We start from the raw sequence: 16,560 nt of genomic DNA on the forward strand, positions 1-16,560 counted from the left end.
CATTTTATGTTTGGATATCTCATATAAAAAGATATTTTTATTTATTAATTATGTTTGAGTAAAATAAGATAAAAGTATTTTTTGTTCATTTATTATGTAAAAAATATCTTATTTTTAAAAAATTTTTTTTTTAAAAAAATGTAAATTGTAACTTTTCAAAAAAGATATTTTATTTTTTTATTTTTTTAGTACTTTTACCTTTACTATTTGAAATTTCTCAAATATACAAAAAAAAAAATTTTTTTTTTATTGAGTTAAAGGCGCCCAAACAAAAACTATATTATTTTTTGGTTCACTTACCTTGCTATCCCTTTTTATGATGCTTGTGTTGCATTCTCCAAAATCACTCGACTAACCTTTGGTTAAAAACTTAAAATTCATATTGACTAATTATTTTTGTTTCCCAAATGTTTTTTCTTTGGTGATTTGTACCCCGAACCAATCCGTCACAAAAATTACTCTAATAAAAAAATTATAAGAAACCGTTATTGATAATTTGGCCCAACAACATCATAGGGTTCAGCTTTAACTCATGCGAGCCAGCCCAGAAAGAATTGATCGTCCAACAGAAAAGGGGAAAAAAACGTTTTTAATTTTTTTTTTCTGAAAGAAATTAGAGAGAAACAGAAAATATAGATATTCATCTGACGGCGTCGTTTACAGTTGGTTCCTCCTCCGAATATCGATATTCACTGTAGCGCGAGCGCCAAAGAGTTGGAGATTCTCATGTTAATGTTTTGGTCACTCAAAAAACCATTTGGCGCGGTTCCTGACGAAGAATTCAGAAGATAATTTCTTCAGGTTCAATTTCATGCATTACTTTTCTCCGTTCTGCTGTTTCCTTTATTCAATGTGGCCCCTGTGCCCAAGTTTTGGTCTTTTGCGTTTGCCATCACCAAGCGCAGCAGAAAATTCATAATGCCATTTCATCTTAATTCTTGGGAAGATGGGATCTTTTTCATCTCTAATTACTTCCCATTTACTTGTATTTTTCAATTTTTTATTCGCTACACAAGTTTGTTAATGCTTGCTATTCCCAGGGTATGAAATGGGTGCCAGTAACTTATCCTTCGACCAAGTGCTTGTGGAAATGCTTGAAATGGGTTTTGAGTATTCCAGCATTGTAGAAGGCATCAAAACAGTGGGTTTGTCTATTCCCAATGTTGTGGAGCATATCTTGACGGCTGGTAGTGGTAGTGGTAGAGCTACAACTAGCTCCAAAGCTTCCACTACCACCATGCAGCCTTCAAAATTTCGTGCTCCTCATGGAAAAGCTCTCAAGAGAAAAGCTTTGTCCTCGACCAGCCAAGTTCGGCAGTCGAGCATATTGGACCATTTTCATTCCAATGATAAGTCCACTGTGTGCAATAAGATACGTGATGTGGCAATTGTTGATCTAGAAATGGTGAATGAGCACGATAAGCCTATCTCTAAAATGCCTGATGATGTGACCGTGATGCCGGGACAAATTGTAACTGGTCCAATGGAAAATTTGGTTGTTATGTCTGATTGGGAGACGAGAGTTGGTGGTCTCTTACAGAAGCATTTTGGGATTTTGTGTTTGAAGAGTTTTCAGAAGGAAGCGCTGAACGCATGGGCAGCTCATAAGGACTGCCTTGTCCTTGCTGCAACAGGATCTGGTTCATTCTTTAGCTCTAACTGTCCCTTCTGTGTTGCTTGCTAAATTTCTATGTTGTACTTACATTTATGGGGATGTTTTTGCAGGGAAATCATTGTGCTTTCAGGTTCCTGCATTGTTAACTGGGAAAGTGGTGGTTGTGATATCGCCATTAATAAGCTTGATGCATGATCAATGCTTAAAGCTAGCAAGACATGGAGTCAGCGCTTGCTTTCTTGGGTCTGGGCAACCTGACAATACTGTTGAAAAGAAAGCAATGAGAGGCATGTACAGCATAATATATGTTTGTCCAGAGACTGTCCTAAGGTATGGTTTGGCCGTTCGGGGTCTTTGAGAAGCTCATTAAGTATCTGTTGAAGTCTTCATTTTTGTTTGTCTTTTCATTCTTTATTATGTTCTAATTGCAATGCAATCCCATGTAGATTAATACAACCACTGCAGAAGCTTGCAGAAAGTCATGGTATTGCATTGTTCGCAATTGATGAGGTGCATTGTGTTTCTAAATGGGGTCATGATTTCCGTCCAGACTATAGGTATCCTCTGTTTGCTGCTTCTTTTATTTATTTATTTTTATTTTAGGATTCTCTATGCTGGAAATGAATTGGATAGAAACAAAGATTAAAGATCAATGATCAATTGTTAGATTAATTTGACTGATTATCTTAATCGTCACGTTTGTTCTTTGTTTCCTGCATACCTTCACGATTTCTTAAATGCCTTTATTCTGCTGTCAGAAGTATGACCTATACATAAAATGTCTTTCACTTGTTTCAGCCGATTATCTGTGCTGAGGGAAAATTTCAGCACCAGCAAACTTAAATTCCTGGAATTTGACATACCTTTGATGGCCTTGACAGCTACAGCTACACACAGAGTTCAAGAAGATATTTTAAAATCATTACGCATGTCAAAGGAAACAATTGTTGTGCTTACATCTTTCTTTCGATCTAATTTACGCTTCATGGTGAGTTTTATGTTTATAACTTTCATGCTAGCATCCGCTTATAACTTGTTACCATAGTCTATATATACTTAAGATTCATTGTGGCTTCAAACAGGTAAAGCATAGTGGAACTTCACAAGCCTTTTATGAGAAAGATTTTCATGAATTGATTAAAGTATATGGTAGCAAGCTAAATTCCAATAAAAATAAAAAGTCTTCCATCTCAAAGGACTCGGATGATGTTTCCAGCAGCTCTGGTGCTGGTAGAATCTCTAATAATGATGATGTTTCTCCTTATGATGTGGATGACAACCATGATGATTATGGTGGCAGATATGTTAATGTAATGCGCTCAGGAAACACAGACAATCTTGTAAAGGGAAAAGAGTTGTCTGTCGAGTTTCTGGAAAATGACAACGATGACTGTCAAAGCGTGGATGATTGGGATGGTATTACACTTTCTGGCATTTTTTTACTTTGGAGTTATTGTTCATATTTAGCATAAAACTGAAAGCAATTTCAGTGCCAGTGGTGAAGAACTTCAATCTCATTGAACATTTGTGACTCTCAATTTGTTTTTTTTTTTAATTAATGCAGTTACCTGTGGTGAATTTTGTGCACAATCTCCTCCGAAGGACTGGGAGTTATCTGAGATAGATGATCCACCCAAGGAACCAGAAGGAAGTCTGAAAGTACTTAAAGGTCCTTTGGAGCAAGGACCGGCAATCATATATGTACCAACGAGAAAAGAAACGCTGAAAATTGCAAAGTATCTATGCAAGTTTGGCGTGAAGGCTGCTGCCTATAATGCAGCGGTATGGGATTATACTCAATCTTGTTTAAGTAGATGGTCATTTAAAAATTAAATTTTTAATCAATTGGACTTTATCATGTTGATCATGTTTTAAACACAATGAAATACAGTGCATAATTTCCAATGGATGTCTCCTATATACTATACGGAGAAGAATAATTTAATTACCTGTTATTCTTAATTGGTTTCTAGGCTCTACTGTGGAATTCATTGAAACGAGCTTGGTAGCTAGTTTTACATTATTCTCTTATAAACTTTTGCTGCATGTTCAACTATCAAGATTTGAATTATGTTATCTGTTGGATGTGAAACTAATTTATGAGCTGAATTTCTATCTCCAGCTGCCCAAATCACATCTAAGAAGGGTTCACAAAGAATTTCATGAAAATACCATAGAGGTATGGATCTTGAATCTGACAGAACAATAATAGATGTCTGACTTCAAAATTTTTATGAAGGCAAATGAATAGTGTTTTATATTTGAATTCAGGTTGCCAGTTATCAGTTATCGTAATCATTTGTTAATTTTAAAATATGATGTGACAGACTTCTGAAATTAAGTTACAGTATTATTTTAATTTTCTTGTCTCAGTGATAGTGTGGTGCCATTTGCACCATTGTTATGAAAATCCAGAAACAACTGCATGGAACACAATCAATAAAACACAAACAAGTATTTTCTTTTAGCTTGTTATGTCGGATTTGGATGGTTCATGAGTTTGACTTATTTTCATGCATAAACACTTCTATTTATATACATGTCTGGTCCTTTCTTTTATAAGATTTTGCAACTTTGGCTCTTTGAAATCCTGCCAAACCTGTTATGCATCAAAGCATGACTGTTTCTTTGTAATGATCTTGTTATTGCTTAAGTCACATTATATACCAAAATAATAATTAAAGGATCAAGTTTCTTTTAATTTTGGTGATATGAAGCCATGGATTTGAATTAATTTTACCCATATTCTGTGTTTGCTACCAATCACTCTTCCTTTTCACCTTTACTTCATTGGTTTGTAGGGAACCATAATAAGGTTTTCCAAATGACAGGAATGCATTTATGTTTATCATTTTCAGGTTGTTGTTGCAACAATAGCATTTGGCATGGGGATTGACAAGCCAAATGTCAGAAGAATCATCCACTATGGTTGGCCACAGGTCTCTTTGTCAAAACTTTATCTGTATCTGTGTTCATTCCATGCACCCTTGATTTCATTTTTTATGGAGATATCTAAAACTATTGAATATGTAATTTGATCAGAGTTTGGAAGCCTACTACCAAGAAGCTGGTCGGGCTGGTCGAGATGGGAAATTAGCAGACTGCAGTAAGTTTAATCATTATAGAGGCAATATTTATCTCATGATGCAAGTTTCATTCCTAGCTTTCTGTTCAAATCTACTCGTATTCCCTTGACTCGCACTGAATTAGTAGGTTGCTTACTGATTCATTCTTTTTCACCACTTAGCCATTTCTCAAGCCCCCCACTCTCTTTTTTCTTTTTTACATTTCTTTCTCCTACTGCACTTCCAGTTCTATTTGCAAACCTAGCGAGAGTTCCATCACTTTTGCCTAGTCGAAGAAGTGAATATCAGACAAAACAAGCATATATCATGTTGTCTGACTGTTTCAGGTTTGTTTTGATGCATACACCTCTATATTTTTTTCTTGTAGTTATGGTACATAATCTTGTGGTATATTGTCCAGATACGGAATGAACACGTCATGCTGTCGAGCAAAGACACTTGTGGAATACTTTGGAGAGGAATTCAGTCATAGAAAATGTCTCTTGTATGTAAATTCTGGCCTCAGTGCCATATAGATCCTGTAGCATATGTATTTCAAATTCTACCAATATCTAGTAATTTGATATCTTATTTATTCTATTTGTATATTCAATTGTTGTGGTAATTATGTGGTGTTGCGATCTACTTATGCTACAGCTGGGTTGACTGATAGGATGTTGAATCTTTTGAGTTGCTGATTAATGCTGTTGTCACTGTCTTGATGCACCCTGTTTCATGTAGATGTGATGTGTGTGTTGATGGACCGCCTCAAAGGCAGAATATGAAAGACGAGGCGTGTATATTACTACAAACTATTGCTGCTAGTCATGTATGTCAAGTAGTTTCCATTTCACCAAGTAAACTTGCAATTAATTCTCAAAAATGAATTACATTGTAGTATTGTTAGTATTTTCCGGATATGTGGACCTTAGCACCATCTTACACATGTTCTATGTATCTCTATCTCTCGTTGAATTTCAATAGGATAAAATAAATTTCATAAATGCTCTGTTTTCTGCACTTTTTGTATTTACTTTTAATAGCTTTGGTCTTGAAAGTGAACTTTTGGATCCAACGCTTGGTATATATGAAATTGTTACGGTCCAGAAATTATGTTTTCTACATTCGATGTCATCAGCGAAAAGGAACTAAAGCATGATGGTTGTCGATTTGTCAGGCATGTAGTTATTCCATGGATGTTGCATATGATGATGATATACATTTTGAATATGGATATGGAAGACATGGAGAGAGGTTGTGCCTTAAGAATATTGTCGGAAAGATACGGGAGCAGGTGAACCCACATATAATTGTAATCTTTATCCCCATTTTGCTGTTTTGCCTGATGTTCTATGTTGCTGTAAATTGATGTGAATTGTTTTCATATTATGCATATATGCAGTCTCAAAAGTTTCTAAACACTGATATATTATTGTGGAGAGGTCTCTCTCGGATTTTGGAAGCTAAAGGATACATCAGGGAGGGAGATGACAAGGTATTGTTTTGTTTCTACGGTCTAATAATAACATGTCCTTATCTAATTTGCGTTGCATCATATTGCATGATTGAGTGTTGGTTTGTGCTTCAAAACTTAAAAAAGGTTAAGAAATATAAACCATACTCATAAGCATTGAATACAAGGAGGAAATAAAACATTATGGTGTGTCCTCATGTTACCATTCATGCGCTGTCTTGTTACATGCATGCTGTCATTAGCTGTGACTGTAAATTGGTAATTCAACTGTGGTTTTTATCTCGTCGCAGACCCATGTTCAGATAAAATTTCCGGAGCCAACAAAATTGGGATTGGAATTTATCAGGTCCATGAGTGAAGAAGCTTTCTATGTTTACCCAGAGGCAGATATGTTGCTTGCAGCGAAAACTCACAAACCATATTCCTCATTCTCTGAATGGGGTAAAGGTTGGGCTGATCCTGAAATCCGTCGCCAGCGTCTGGAAAGAATGCAAGTCAATAAAAAGCCAGAGACGCTGAGAAGTCCCAGGAAACATCAAAAGAGAAAAGCCAATAAAATGAAACACGATATGAGGACTTCTCGCGGAAGACTTGAAGCAAAACTCACAAAATATAAGTGATTCATGAGGCTATCGTGTGCGGTTATTCTAACATTAACATACAATTTACTCTGACATAAGAAGTGAATTATTCATGGTCATTGCAATTTCTTCAAGGATAATTATGGAGTCTGGATCAGAGATATAATTTAATGGTTACTATTCTTGCTTATCTGTGGAAGAAAACCACATATTAGGGAACTGAGAACCCACCAAACTGGTTCAGATCTTTGTCTTCAAGCATTGATCACAACAAATGGATTGCTGTTAATCCAATAATCAGGATATCTTTTTCTATGTATGTCCTCCATGACGGGGTGTTGAAATGTGTTGAGATTGTTAGATAGTGGTTAGTAGTTTAAGGGCTTGTTTGGGTGAGCTTTTAAAAAAAAGATCTTTTTTTGAGTTATCTTTTTTTAAAAGATCTTATAGAGAAGTAAAAGTAATTTTATGTTTGGATATCTCATATAAAAAGGTCTTTTTATCTATTAATTATGTTTGGGTATAACAGTATAAAAGTACTTTTTTGTTCATTTATTACATGAAAAACATCTTTTTTTAAGGAAAAAAGATCTTTTAAAAAAAGATGTAAATTACAGCTTCTCAAAAAAGATCTTTTTTTGATTTTACTAGTGTTTTTACTTTTACTACTAGAAATTTGCCAAACACGTTAAAAAATAAAAAAAGATCTTTTTTCATTGAAAAAAGATCTTTTTTTAACAAAATAATGGCGCCCAAACATGCACTAAGTGATGCATTTAAGAATAGTAGTTGAATAAGTGCTCTCTTATTATATGTGGTTTTTTCTCTTATAGCATGGTTCTGATTTTTGAAAATCGGATCGGATCGGCTGGTCGAACCTGTGAACCGGAAACTGGCCATAAAAGCGGTCCGATCTACTGATAATAACTGTTGAAGAGAAAATGTTGAAGAGAAAATCGTTCAGAAACCGCTGAACCGGCCGGTTGAATCGGGTCGGTAACCGACCGGTTCTATAAAAAACGACGCCGTTTTGTGATTTAAAAAAAAAAAAGGCCAAATCCTGAAACACCCCCTTCCCCGAATCAAGAATCATTCGTGCATCCCCATTGGCCCCTTCTGAAGCAAAGCAAAGAGGACCCTAGCCCTAGGATCCTTGCCACCGCCGTCCTCAGGTTCTCGGCGCCTCCACTTCTTCCTCTTCCCTCTGTCCAGATCCCAGGTAGCTCGGCTCGTCATCCCCATCTTCTCTGGCTTCTCTGTTCGTGGCTTGGAGCAGCTCGCCGTTGGGTCGCCGCTTGCCGTCGCCTCGCCTATCGTCGTCGTCTCGCCGGTTGCCATCCGTGTCTCCATCAAAAGTTAGTGATGGATCTGTTTAATTTTGCTTCTGGTTACTGATGGCTGTGTTAGTCTGTTTAATTTTGCTTCGCATCCGCTCCTTCCTTTTAACTTTGCATGGTTAGTGGTTACTGATGAGTGATGAGTGATGGCTCTGTTTAATTTTGCTTCTGGTTACTGATGGGTCTGTTTAATTTTGCTTTGCATCCGCTTCTTCCTTTTAATTTTGCTCTGTTTACTGATGAGTGATGGCTCTGTTTAATTTCTGAATGCTTGGTTCTTCTTGTTCTTATTAATTTCTGGAATTTTTGTGTAATGTATTGTAATGTTTTATAATGTTGCCGTTTTGTAATTGCTGGTTGCTGGGTGCAGGATTAGTGTCATCACGGTTTTGGAATGTTTATGTACTAATGTTTGTTGCTATTTTGTCATTGCTGGTTGCCGGTTGCTGGTTGCTGGTTGCTGGTTGGAGGTTTAATGTGATTATTGGTTAATGTTTTGTAATGTTTGTTGCTGAATGCTGATTGTTGAGTTCAGATATGGTCTTGTTGCTGAATGCTGTTTGTGCTGAATGCTAAATGTTTGTTGCTGAATGCTGATTGTTGAGTTCAGATTGAATGCTGTTTGTGCTGAATGCTAAATGTTTGTTGCTGAATGCTGCTGCTGTTTTTAATTTCGTGAATGATTTATTAATTTCATTGTTCTTAACTAATGTTCTTGTTAAAAAATTTGCAATTGGTGATCTTTTGATATATTATATGCCTCATGTTTTTAATTTTACTCTGCTTCTAGGCTTTGAAATCAGTTTATGATAACTGTGATGCAATTATTTAGTTGGATAACTGATGTAATTATTGAGTTTAAGAGATTGAGTTTTTCTGTTTTCATTATTAGTAAGACATGGATAGTTTTGAATTTTCTATTTCTTTCCCTTACTTTTGAAGTTCATTGTTTCAGAAGGTTCATTGTTTCTAATTGTTTCTCTCTCTCTCTCTCTAGAAATTTATTGTTTTATACCTTAATTAAATACTAAAACTTACTTTGCACATTATGATTTTGGGTCAAAACATCCTTTTTTAATCCTAAAATTTTTTAAGGGTAAAAGATTCTCTATGGTGAATATTTGATTCTATGTTGGTATCATTTCCTGATTACAATGAAATATGATTTTAGGACCTTGGCAGATGAAGGTGTTGCGTCTCGGATTTGCACTTAGAAAACCCTTGCATCCAAGTTAACTTACCTAGCTATTCCATTTGTTCATCTCTGTAGTTTCTTTTAAAGGTTTAGGAAAAAAGGTAGAGGAGATAGTATTGGGTAATACATAAAATAACTATTATGTTTTGCTTGCAAATTCTATTGCTCATGGCACTGGGAATCATGCATTTTGTTTGTTGGATTGTTCATGATTTCCTTGGCATATATTTTTTAGTTTATACTTGACAATCCTTATAAATTAGCAAGTTTGGAGTATGTGAAAGTTTATTATGTTTGTTTACTATTCTTTCTTAAAAAAAATTTGCTATTGTAATGTATATTATCTTGTCATATCCTGACTTTGATTACTCCTTGTGCTCAGGTTCAAGTGGTTAGTCACCATACCTGCTGGTGGATTTATTTCAATTTTTTAATAAGGCTGTTTTCATATTGGAGCTGATACCACGCTGTGAGTGATCTTAGTAATTTTGGGAGGTGGTAAAAAGATTGGTAATGAAGAAGTTGAGTGGCTTATTTGGTGCAAGAAGCAGAAAGCTTCGTATTGTTTTCAATGGTCTTTGTGTGGTGGTTGTGTTTTTCTTTTTTTACAACCGAGAAGATATTCTTCATAACCCGCTTCTTAGGCAATCTGCAAATTTGGCAAAACACCACCTGCCTCCGAATTCAATATCGAGATATAGGTCTTCTCACACTGGGGTTACTCACCGTAGAATGGTTGAAATTAGCCTTAATAGTTCAAGTGTAATTAGTGAGCTTTCAGACACGGATTTGCCTGCAGCTACGCCAGGAATGTGTAACGGGTTGCGAAACCATGCTGGTTATGCCAACCATTGTGATTACCTAAAGGCGAATCCGCAATGTTCTTCAGATGGATATCTTGATTACCTGAGGTTTTTCTATTGCACATGTGGCAGTGTCAGAGTTCTTGGTTATCTAGTATTGGGCGTGTGGCTTGCTGCTTTGTTTTATCTTTTAGGTAACACTGCGGCTGACTACTTTTGCCCTTCTCTTGAGCATCTCTCAAGGCTCTTGAAATTGCCCCCGACTGTGGCTGGGGTCGTGCTGCTTCCGCTTGGTAATGGTGCACCTGATGTGTTTTCCAGTATAGCATCCTTTGTGGGTACTGAAACAGGTGAAGTGGGTCTTAACAGCGTGTTAGGTGGAGCTCTATTTGTTACCTGTGTTGTTGTTGGAGCTGTTTCTCTGTGTGTGTCAGATAAGGAGAGTCAAGTTGATCACAGATGCTTTATAAGGGATGTTAGTTTCTTTCTAATCACTCTTATCTCGCTGCTAGTGATTTTGGTTATAGGTAAGGTGAGCGTTGGAGCAGCCATTGCTTTTGTGTCGATTTATGTTGTTTATGCATTCATTGTTGCTGCCAATGAGATATTACGTAAGCATGCACATAATTTGAAATTGGATGTTGTCACGCCATTGCTTCCTGTCCAGGGAAGCATCTTCTCTATGGGATCTGAAGAGGATACTTCTGTCTATAGCCCTTTCCTTGACTTAGACACTGAGAGTGATCCACCCCGGTTACCTCCTTCCTTGCCTCAATGGATGTGGTCTTCAAACGTGGCAATATATTCAAACCAGGCAAATAAAATTCATATGTTAGATGATGAAAGGCCTCCTTGGGGATGGAGTGATCAGCCCACTGAAAACAACAGGTCTTTCTCTGTTATGAAACTACTTTTATTGCTGGAGGTGCCATTGGCAATTCCTAGACAGCTTACAATTCCGATGGTCAATGATGAAGTCTGGTCTAAGCCATATGCTGTGGCCTGTGCTACATTGGCTCCCATTCTCCTAGCCTTCTTGTGGAGCACACAAGATAGTGTGAGTTCTTTGAGTGCAATACTATCTTATTGTATTAGTATTGCACTTGGATGCACCCTTGGTATTCTGGCATATAAATATACAAGGCCTGATCATCCACCACGTAGGTATCTAATTCCTTGGGTTCTTGGAGGATTCCTCATGAGCATAGTGTGGTTCTACATAATTGCAAATGAGCTTGTGGCTCTATTGGTTGCATTTGGTATAATTTTTGGAATTAATCCATCCATCCTTGGATTAACCGTATTAGCATGGGGAAATTCTATGGGTGATTTGATGTCAAATGTTGCATTAGCATTGGATGGAGAAGACGGAGTTCAGATAGCCGTATCTGGGTGCTATGCAGGTCCCATGTTCAACACACTTGTTGGTTTGGGGATCTCGTTGCTTCTCGGGGCATGGTCAAAGAAACCTGCATTGTTCGTGGTGCCGGAAGACAGTAGCTTATTTTACACACTGGGATTTCTTATCGCTGGACTGCTATGGGCGCTTGTTGTTTTACCTCGCAACAATATGCATCCTGATCGAGTACTAGGAATTGGTCTCATCGGCCTTTATTTGGTGTTTCTTTCGTTCAGGGTGTGCACTTCCATGGGCCTCATAACAGTTGATGGTTCAAGCTGAACACTCACCTTTGAACGATGTTGCTGCCAATATAGGTGGTTTGAGCATCCCGTTGATGGTTCAAGTTGAACACTCACATTTGGTTCACTTAGGTAAACCCTATCATTTCTTTTACCTATCTTATATAGTCAATGCTATAGATAACATGAATTCTAGTTGAGGTCTGCTGCCAATGGGCATAAAATCTTTAGCTTTGTTTTTGTATGTGAAAAGCATATATTGTTGTCATGCAGGTTTCTGTTGATGTTGTCACTTGGTTAATGTTTTGTGTTGTTTAATTTTCAAAGGAAACATAATCAGAGAAGAGATTTTTTTCTTCTGGATTCTATTTTTACTTAAAAATGTTTCAAGTTGGAAAAAGAGTAAAAGAATGCCTAATTTCTCAGTGAAATTTCTAATGCATTAGCAGCCATTGCATGATTTCTAAATCCATATCTGGCCTAGTATACAAACGAAGACATGTCTTGCTTTAATGATGATGATGAGTGTTGACAACAAGTTAATAAAAGTGAAATACCTATTTAGATGTACAAAGATCATTTTCCTGTCTTGAGGCTATGATTATGCATTTGTGCTGTAGTTTTTTCTTTCAATTCCAACAAGTTTTGAAATCTTTTTTTTTTTTTTTTTTTGAGATAATCTTTAAGGAATCTAATTGATCATCCATATCTTATTAGGGAGGATTGTTGCTATGATTCTTGTATATTTGGTTTGCATGGCATTTCCATATTGGAAGATTTAGTGATAGCTATAGCAGATGGGATTGCAAGTGTATATCTGGAGTTTATTTCTGTTGATAGTGATGTATCGAGTAAAACCAATAGCTTGGACATATCATTATGTGCTTTGTCCACCAGAGAACTCCAAAAATTACGTAATGAGGTACATGGTTACATTTATGCTGGTCTGATGCTTGTTACAATTTGAAAACATTTACATTTATAATTTCTTTTATTTTACTTTAATTTTTTAATTTTAATATTTTATTTACTCCGGCTACCTGACCCAGCAGCATACTACCATCCACTAAATGGTAGGGTACCTCCACTAGGATTCTTACCCACCTTTTTTGTTATCATCACTTCTCCATGTTTCCCTTTCCTTTTGTTCACACCTTTCTACTATGAACTGTCCTCTTATGCATGCTGTTCTTTCATCCCTTGCTATTTATTTTTAAATTCGGAGCCTTAAACATTGCTAAAATAATCAGAAAATTATTATTTGCCATAAGCCCATAGCTTTCATTTGCAATTCAGCGCCAGAGTGGGCTTCAGCTTTGTATCTGGTCCTTCGAGAGTTTGGGGAGTTGGGGATTGTCCTGCTATCTGAGGAAACTTGTAAAAGGAACAATAATAAAAGTTCATTAGTTCCCAAGATGTACCTGTTTTTCAGTATTTTTACATTTTTATTTCTCTACTGCCCATGAAATTTGATGGAAACTTTGATACACCTGATATCAGGTGGCTTTGAACCAATGGGCGTACCATAACATGGATACGGTTGTGTCAATGTATGAGGATCAATTTGATTTATGCACACTTGGGAGTCAGCACATTTATCTGCCAAATATTAGTCAGACTGAAACACAAAGTTGGTGGAGGAGGCTTAGCCAGCTAAATTCAAAAACGGTGTCCCCTGAATTACAGTGCTTGGTGATAAATCATTTCTCAATGCCAGTAAAGCGGACTAAGGAATCAAGAGCCTTAGCAGGATGGTATACTTTCTTGTTACTCTATTTAGGCTTACCAAATTCTTTTTCTCTCTTTCTATTTGACCTCTGAAAATGGTTTCCTTCCTATCCTTTTCTATCAGACATATTGATCCGTTTAGGCTGTAGCTGATCTCTTCTATTAGGACAAGGCTTAGTTTTGACTCTGCCTTTATTCCTTTCAATTTTTTCTTCCCGTTTAATTTTTTATTAGACTTGTGAATTGATATAACATACAAAGGAAATTGATTGTGGGAAGTACATTGTATGCATCAGGGACTGAAATGAACTTAGTCTGAATATATATAAAGATTAAGCTTAGGCTGTCAAATCTTCATTTCGTTTATTATGTTTTTCTTAAACAAGATGTGAAATTCTATTAAGTAAATTTTTACAATGTAACGAGCCCACTTGGGGAAGGCACCTGATGGTAAAGGCCTTATAAGGCCTTGTGCGCTCTCACCACAATAGCTCATTAGCTAGCTTCTGAGTTGTGATTCTCCTATGGTTTTATACTCGTAACATACTCTCCATTTTGGATGTATAGAATCTGTTTGTGTTTACATTGAGAATTCTAGACTTCTAGTCATGTTTAGGGGCTGAAGAGGGGCACTCTCTGTCATCCTTAAACAGAACTCATGTTTTGGTGAATGAAATAATGAATCTTTGGAATTAAGAAATTGGAAGATCTGCCAATGTGAATTTCAACTCTCTTTCAAATACTAGTTAGTGATGTGACCATTAAAAAATAATCGATTTTTGACCATATCAGAAATACTTTGCATACAGCACGAAAACATCCAACAAGTTTCCGACAGTTTTTGTGTATTTTGAACACAATTGAACAATATTTGTAATTTTACATCTTGAAAAGTTTGTGTATTTTGAGAACAGTATGTATTTTGTTTTGAAATGGCTTTGTATTTGTAATAAACAGGTTTGTGCACATGTTTTTAAAACATTTATAAGATTTATGTATTGAATGTTTATTGGATACTTTTTTGTTGTAAAGGTGGCATTGCTTGACAGCAGATATATACTTGTTTTTGTTGTAATGCATTGTAGGCGATATTATTTCAGCTTATTCCTGGAGTTATCTGACATATTAATGCCTCTGATTAGAGCAGTTGTTGACAAAATGAGTTCTGCAATCTCATTCTTTTTGGTTACTTTGATAGGGAGGTCTCTAGGACTTATTTATACAGGCATTAGGCAGTCTCTCAGATGGAAATGAGAGATTACAAACAGGTGCAGTTTTGTGTGATTCGGTATATTTCTTTTAATCATTATAGTTGGCTTTCATACACGATGGGGTTAGCGATAAATTTATGTATAGGTACTGGTAAATTGAAATTTGCGTCTTTCTTTCTTGTTCAAATGAGGCTTCCCTAGTTTATATGTTTTATACACCTGAAAGCTTTTTTTTTTAATGGCCGTTAATATATATGCTGGTATACCATGGCCAGCTTCGGGATCCTTACTTCGTGCAGCCCTAAAACAGTAAAATTTTGCATATAAAGCCTCAAGCACTCTTTCATATGATCTGTCCAATTGAATCGTACTTAATTCCATTTTCAATTTCTCTATGGTCTTGAAAAATAAAATCAAAATACCTAAATCTTCATTATTTGTAGTATGAAACTTTCTCTATTTGTAGTATGATACCTAAAATCGTACTTTCTTGTTCAAATTTGTAACTAATGTTTATTTAACTATCATAGATAAATTGAAATAAATGAATTAGGTTGTACTCTAATACATGAATATTAATTTCTTGTTTCATACGAGTTTTCCTTTAATTCCCTTCGTTGTCTTTAAGAGTTTTTGGCTATGGGAGTAAACTTTCATAGTTAACAGTACTAGAAAAAAAACACTTTTAACCTTGTTTTGTATGTTTTACTCGGGAGCTTAAATTTTAGTCTATGATATAACACTTTTAACCTTGTTTTGTATGTTTATTTAATGAATTAGCTTAAATGATATACTTAAAGATTGTAATTGATAGTGTTTCTTAAAACTGTGGAAGATATATAAATAGTATATAAATAGGGATTGATTTTTGAATCAAATTTTTTAATTTGTTTGAAACGGAAATTTGTAAAATTAAGTGATGCCACATTTAAAATTAACACTCTAATAGTCTATAGTACCAAAAAAACACTATTGGCAATCCAATATAAAAAAGTGTAAATTTTACTCCCTTAAAAGTTATCTGTTTAGTATGCGGTAACGAGTTAAGCTTCAAAGTGATTTCTGAAGTTGTACTTAAGCTTTAAAGTAGTCTTTGAAATTAATAATTATTCAATTTTGTCTTTGAACTTGTACTCCGGGACTCATATTAGTCCTTATGTATTTTCCGTTAATCGGAATACTAAAAACGACGTCGTTTTGTATTTATTTAACAAACCCTCCCTTCCCCAACCGTTCCCCAGTTCCCTTTTCCCTTTTTCCTTTCTCTTTCACGCTCCATTTTCCCTTTCCCAACTCTTATCCAGTTCTCTTTTTCCTTTCCTCTCTCTCTCTCTCTCTCTCTCTCTCTCCAAATTCCCATTTCTTTGTTTTTGATTATTAACCGATAATTCCCTCAAAGCTCTAAACTTTAAGGCCAAAATTCTGTTGGGTTGAATAACACCAAGTGGCTTTTTCATTTTTTTGTTTTTAAACTTGAAAGCCATGGACGTGGGTCAGATGCAAAGATAGTGATCGACCAAAAAAAAAATATGCAGACGTGTTTTTCTTTTTTTTTTTTTCAATAAATACAAAACGACGTTGTTTTTAGGTTCTGATGAACGGAAAGTGTCTTAAGGACTAGTATGAGTCCCGGAGTGCAAGTTCAAGACAAAATTGAGTAATTATTAAATTTAAGGACCACTTTGAAACTCGAGTGCAACTTCAAAGACTACTTTAAGGCTTATCTCATGCGGCAACAAATTTCAACAAGACAAACTAATTCGTATTAAAGAAAAAATGGATAGCAATCCAAACGCAACATGCCTTGCCACAACCTTCGTGGCTCACTAATACAACCATTCAGCCAATAACGCGTTAGGGGAACAAATTGGTCAGTATATATACATATATATAATGCCATTCGTGCATAG

At 35.8% G+C, this 16,560-nt stretch overlaps 2 protein-coding genes across 4 annotated transcripts; both read left to right on the plus strand.

Annotated features, from left to right (window-relative positions):
• On the plus strand, positions 609-7,050 carry LOC107619384 (ATP-dependent DNA helicase Q-like SIM). The gene is made up of 16 exons (XM_016321658.2): positions 609-801; positions 1,041-1,640; positions 1,726-1,945; positions 2,062-2,172; positions 2,414-2,603; positions 2,698-3,031; positions 3,180-3,397; positions 3,738-3,794; positions 4,474-4,554; positions 4,658-4,721; positions 4,928-5,027; positions 5,102-5,185; positions 5,422-5,509; positions 5,858-5,974; positions 6,083-6,175; positions 6,445-7,050. Exons 2-16 carry the CDS (start codon positions 1,049-1,051, stop codon positions 6,772-6,774), a joined length of 2,679 nt encoding a protein of 892 aa, XP_016177144.1. The 5' UTR covers positions 609-801; positions 1,041-1,048; the 3' UTR covers positions 6,775-7,050.
• LOC107618207 (cation/calcium exchanger 4) lies at positions 7,767-15,003 on the plus strand. Of its 3 annotated transcripts, XM_021112472.1 has the most exons (5): positions 7,767-8,090; positions 9,650-11,843; positions 12,429-12,633; positions 13,212-13,465; positions 14,525-15,003. In XM_021112472.1, the coding sequence occupies exon 2, from the start codon at positions 9,781-9,783 to the stop codon at positions 11,749-11,751; it is 1,971 nt and encodes a 656-aa protein (XP_020968131.1). In that variant the 5' UTR covers positions 7,767-8,090; positions 9,650-9,780; the 3' UTR covers positions 11,752-11,843; positions 12,429-12,633; positions 13,212-13,465; positions 14,525-15,003. The 3 variants fall into 3 exon arrangements, with proteins under 3 accessions (XP_020968131.1, XP_016175687.1, XP_016175688.1); XM_016320201.2 differs by lacking the exon at positions 14,525-15,003 and having other exon boundaries at positions 13,212-14,059; XM_016320202.2 differs by lacking the exons at positions 12,429-12,633; positions 14,525-15,003 and having other exon boundaries at positions 13,212-14,059.

Source organism: Arachis ipaensis, chromosome B09 (genome assembly GCF_000816755.2).
Source record: "Arachis ipaensis cultivar K30076 chromosome B09, Araip1.1, whole genome shotgun sequence".
NCBI lineage: Eukaryota > Viridiplantae > Streptophyta > Magnoliopsida > Fabales > Fabaceae > Arachis > Arachis ipaensis.

Excerpts from the sequence above, each read along its gene's own strand:
- LOC107618207 (XM_021112472.1), top strand. The coding sequence starts at position 9,781 with ATGAAGAAGTTGAGTGGCTTATTTGGTGCAAGAAGCAGAAAGCTTCGT.
- LOC107619384 (XM_016321658.2), top strand. The coding sequence starts at position 1,049 with ATGGGTGCCAGTAACTTATCCTTCGACCAAGTGCTTGTGGAAATGCTT. Across the intron at positions 1,641-1,725 it reads CCTTGCTGCAACAGGATCTG|GGAAATCATTGTGCTTTCAG; the intron begins GTTCATTCTTTA and ends ATGTTTTTGCAG. Across the intron at positions 2,173-2,413 it reads GATTTCCGTCCAGACTATAG|CCGATTATCTGTGCTGAGGG; the intron begins GTATCCTCTGTT and ends CACTTGTTTCAG.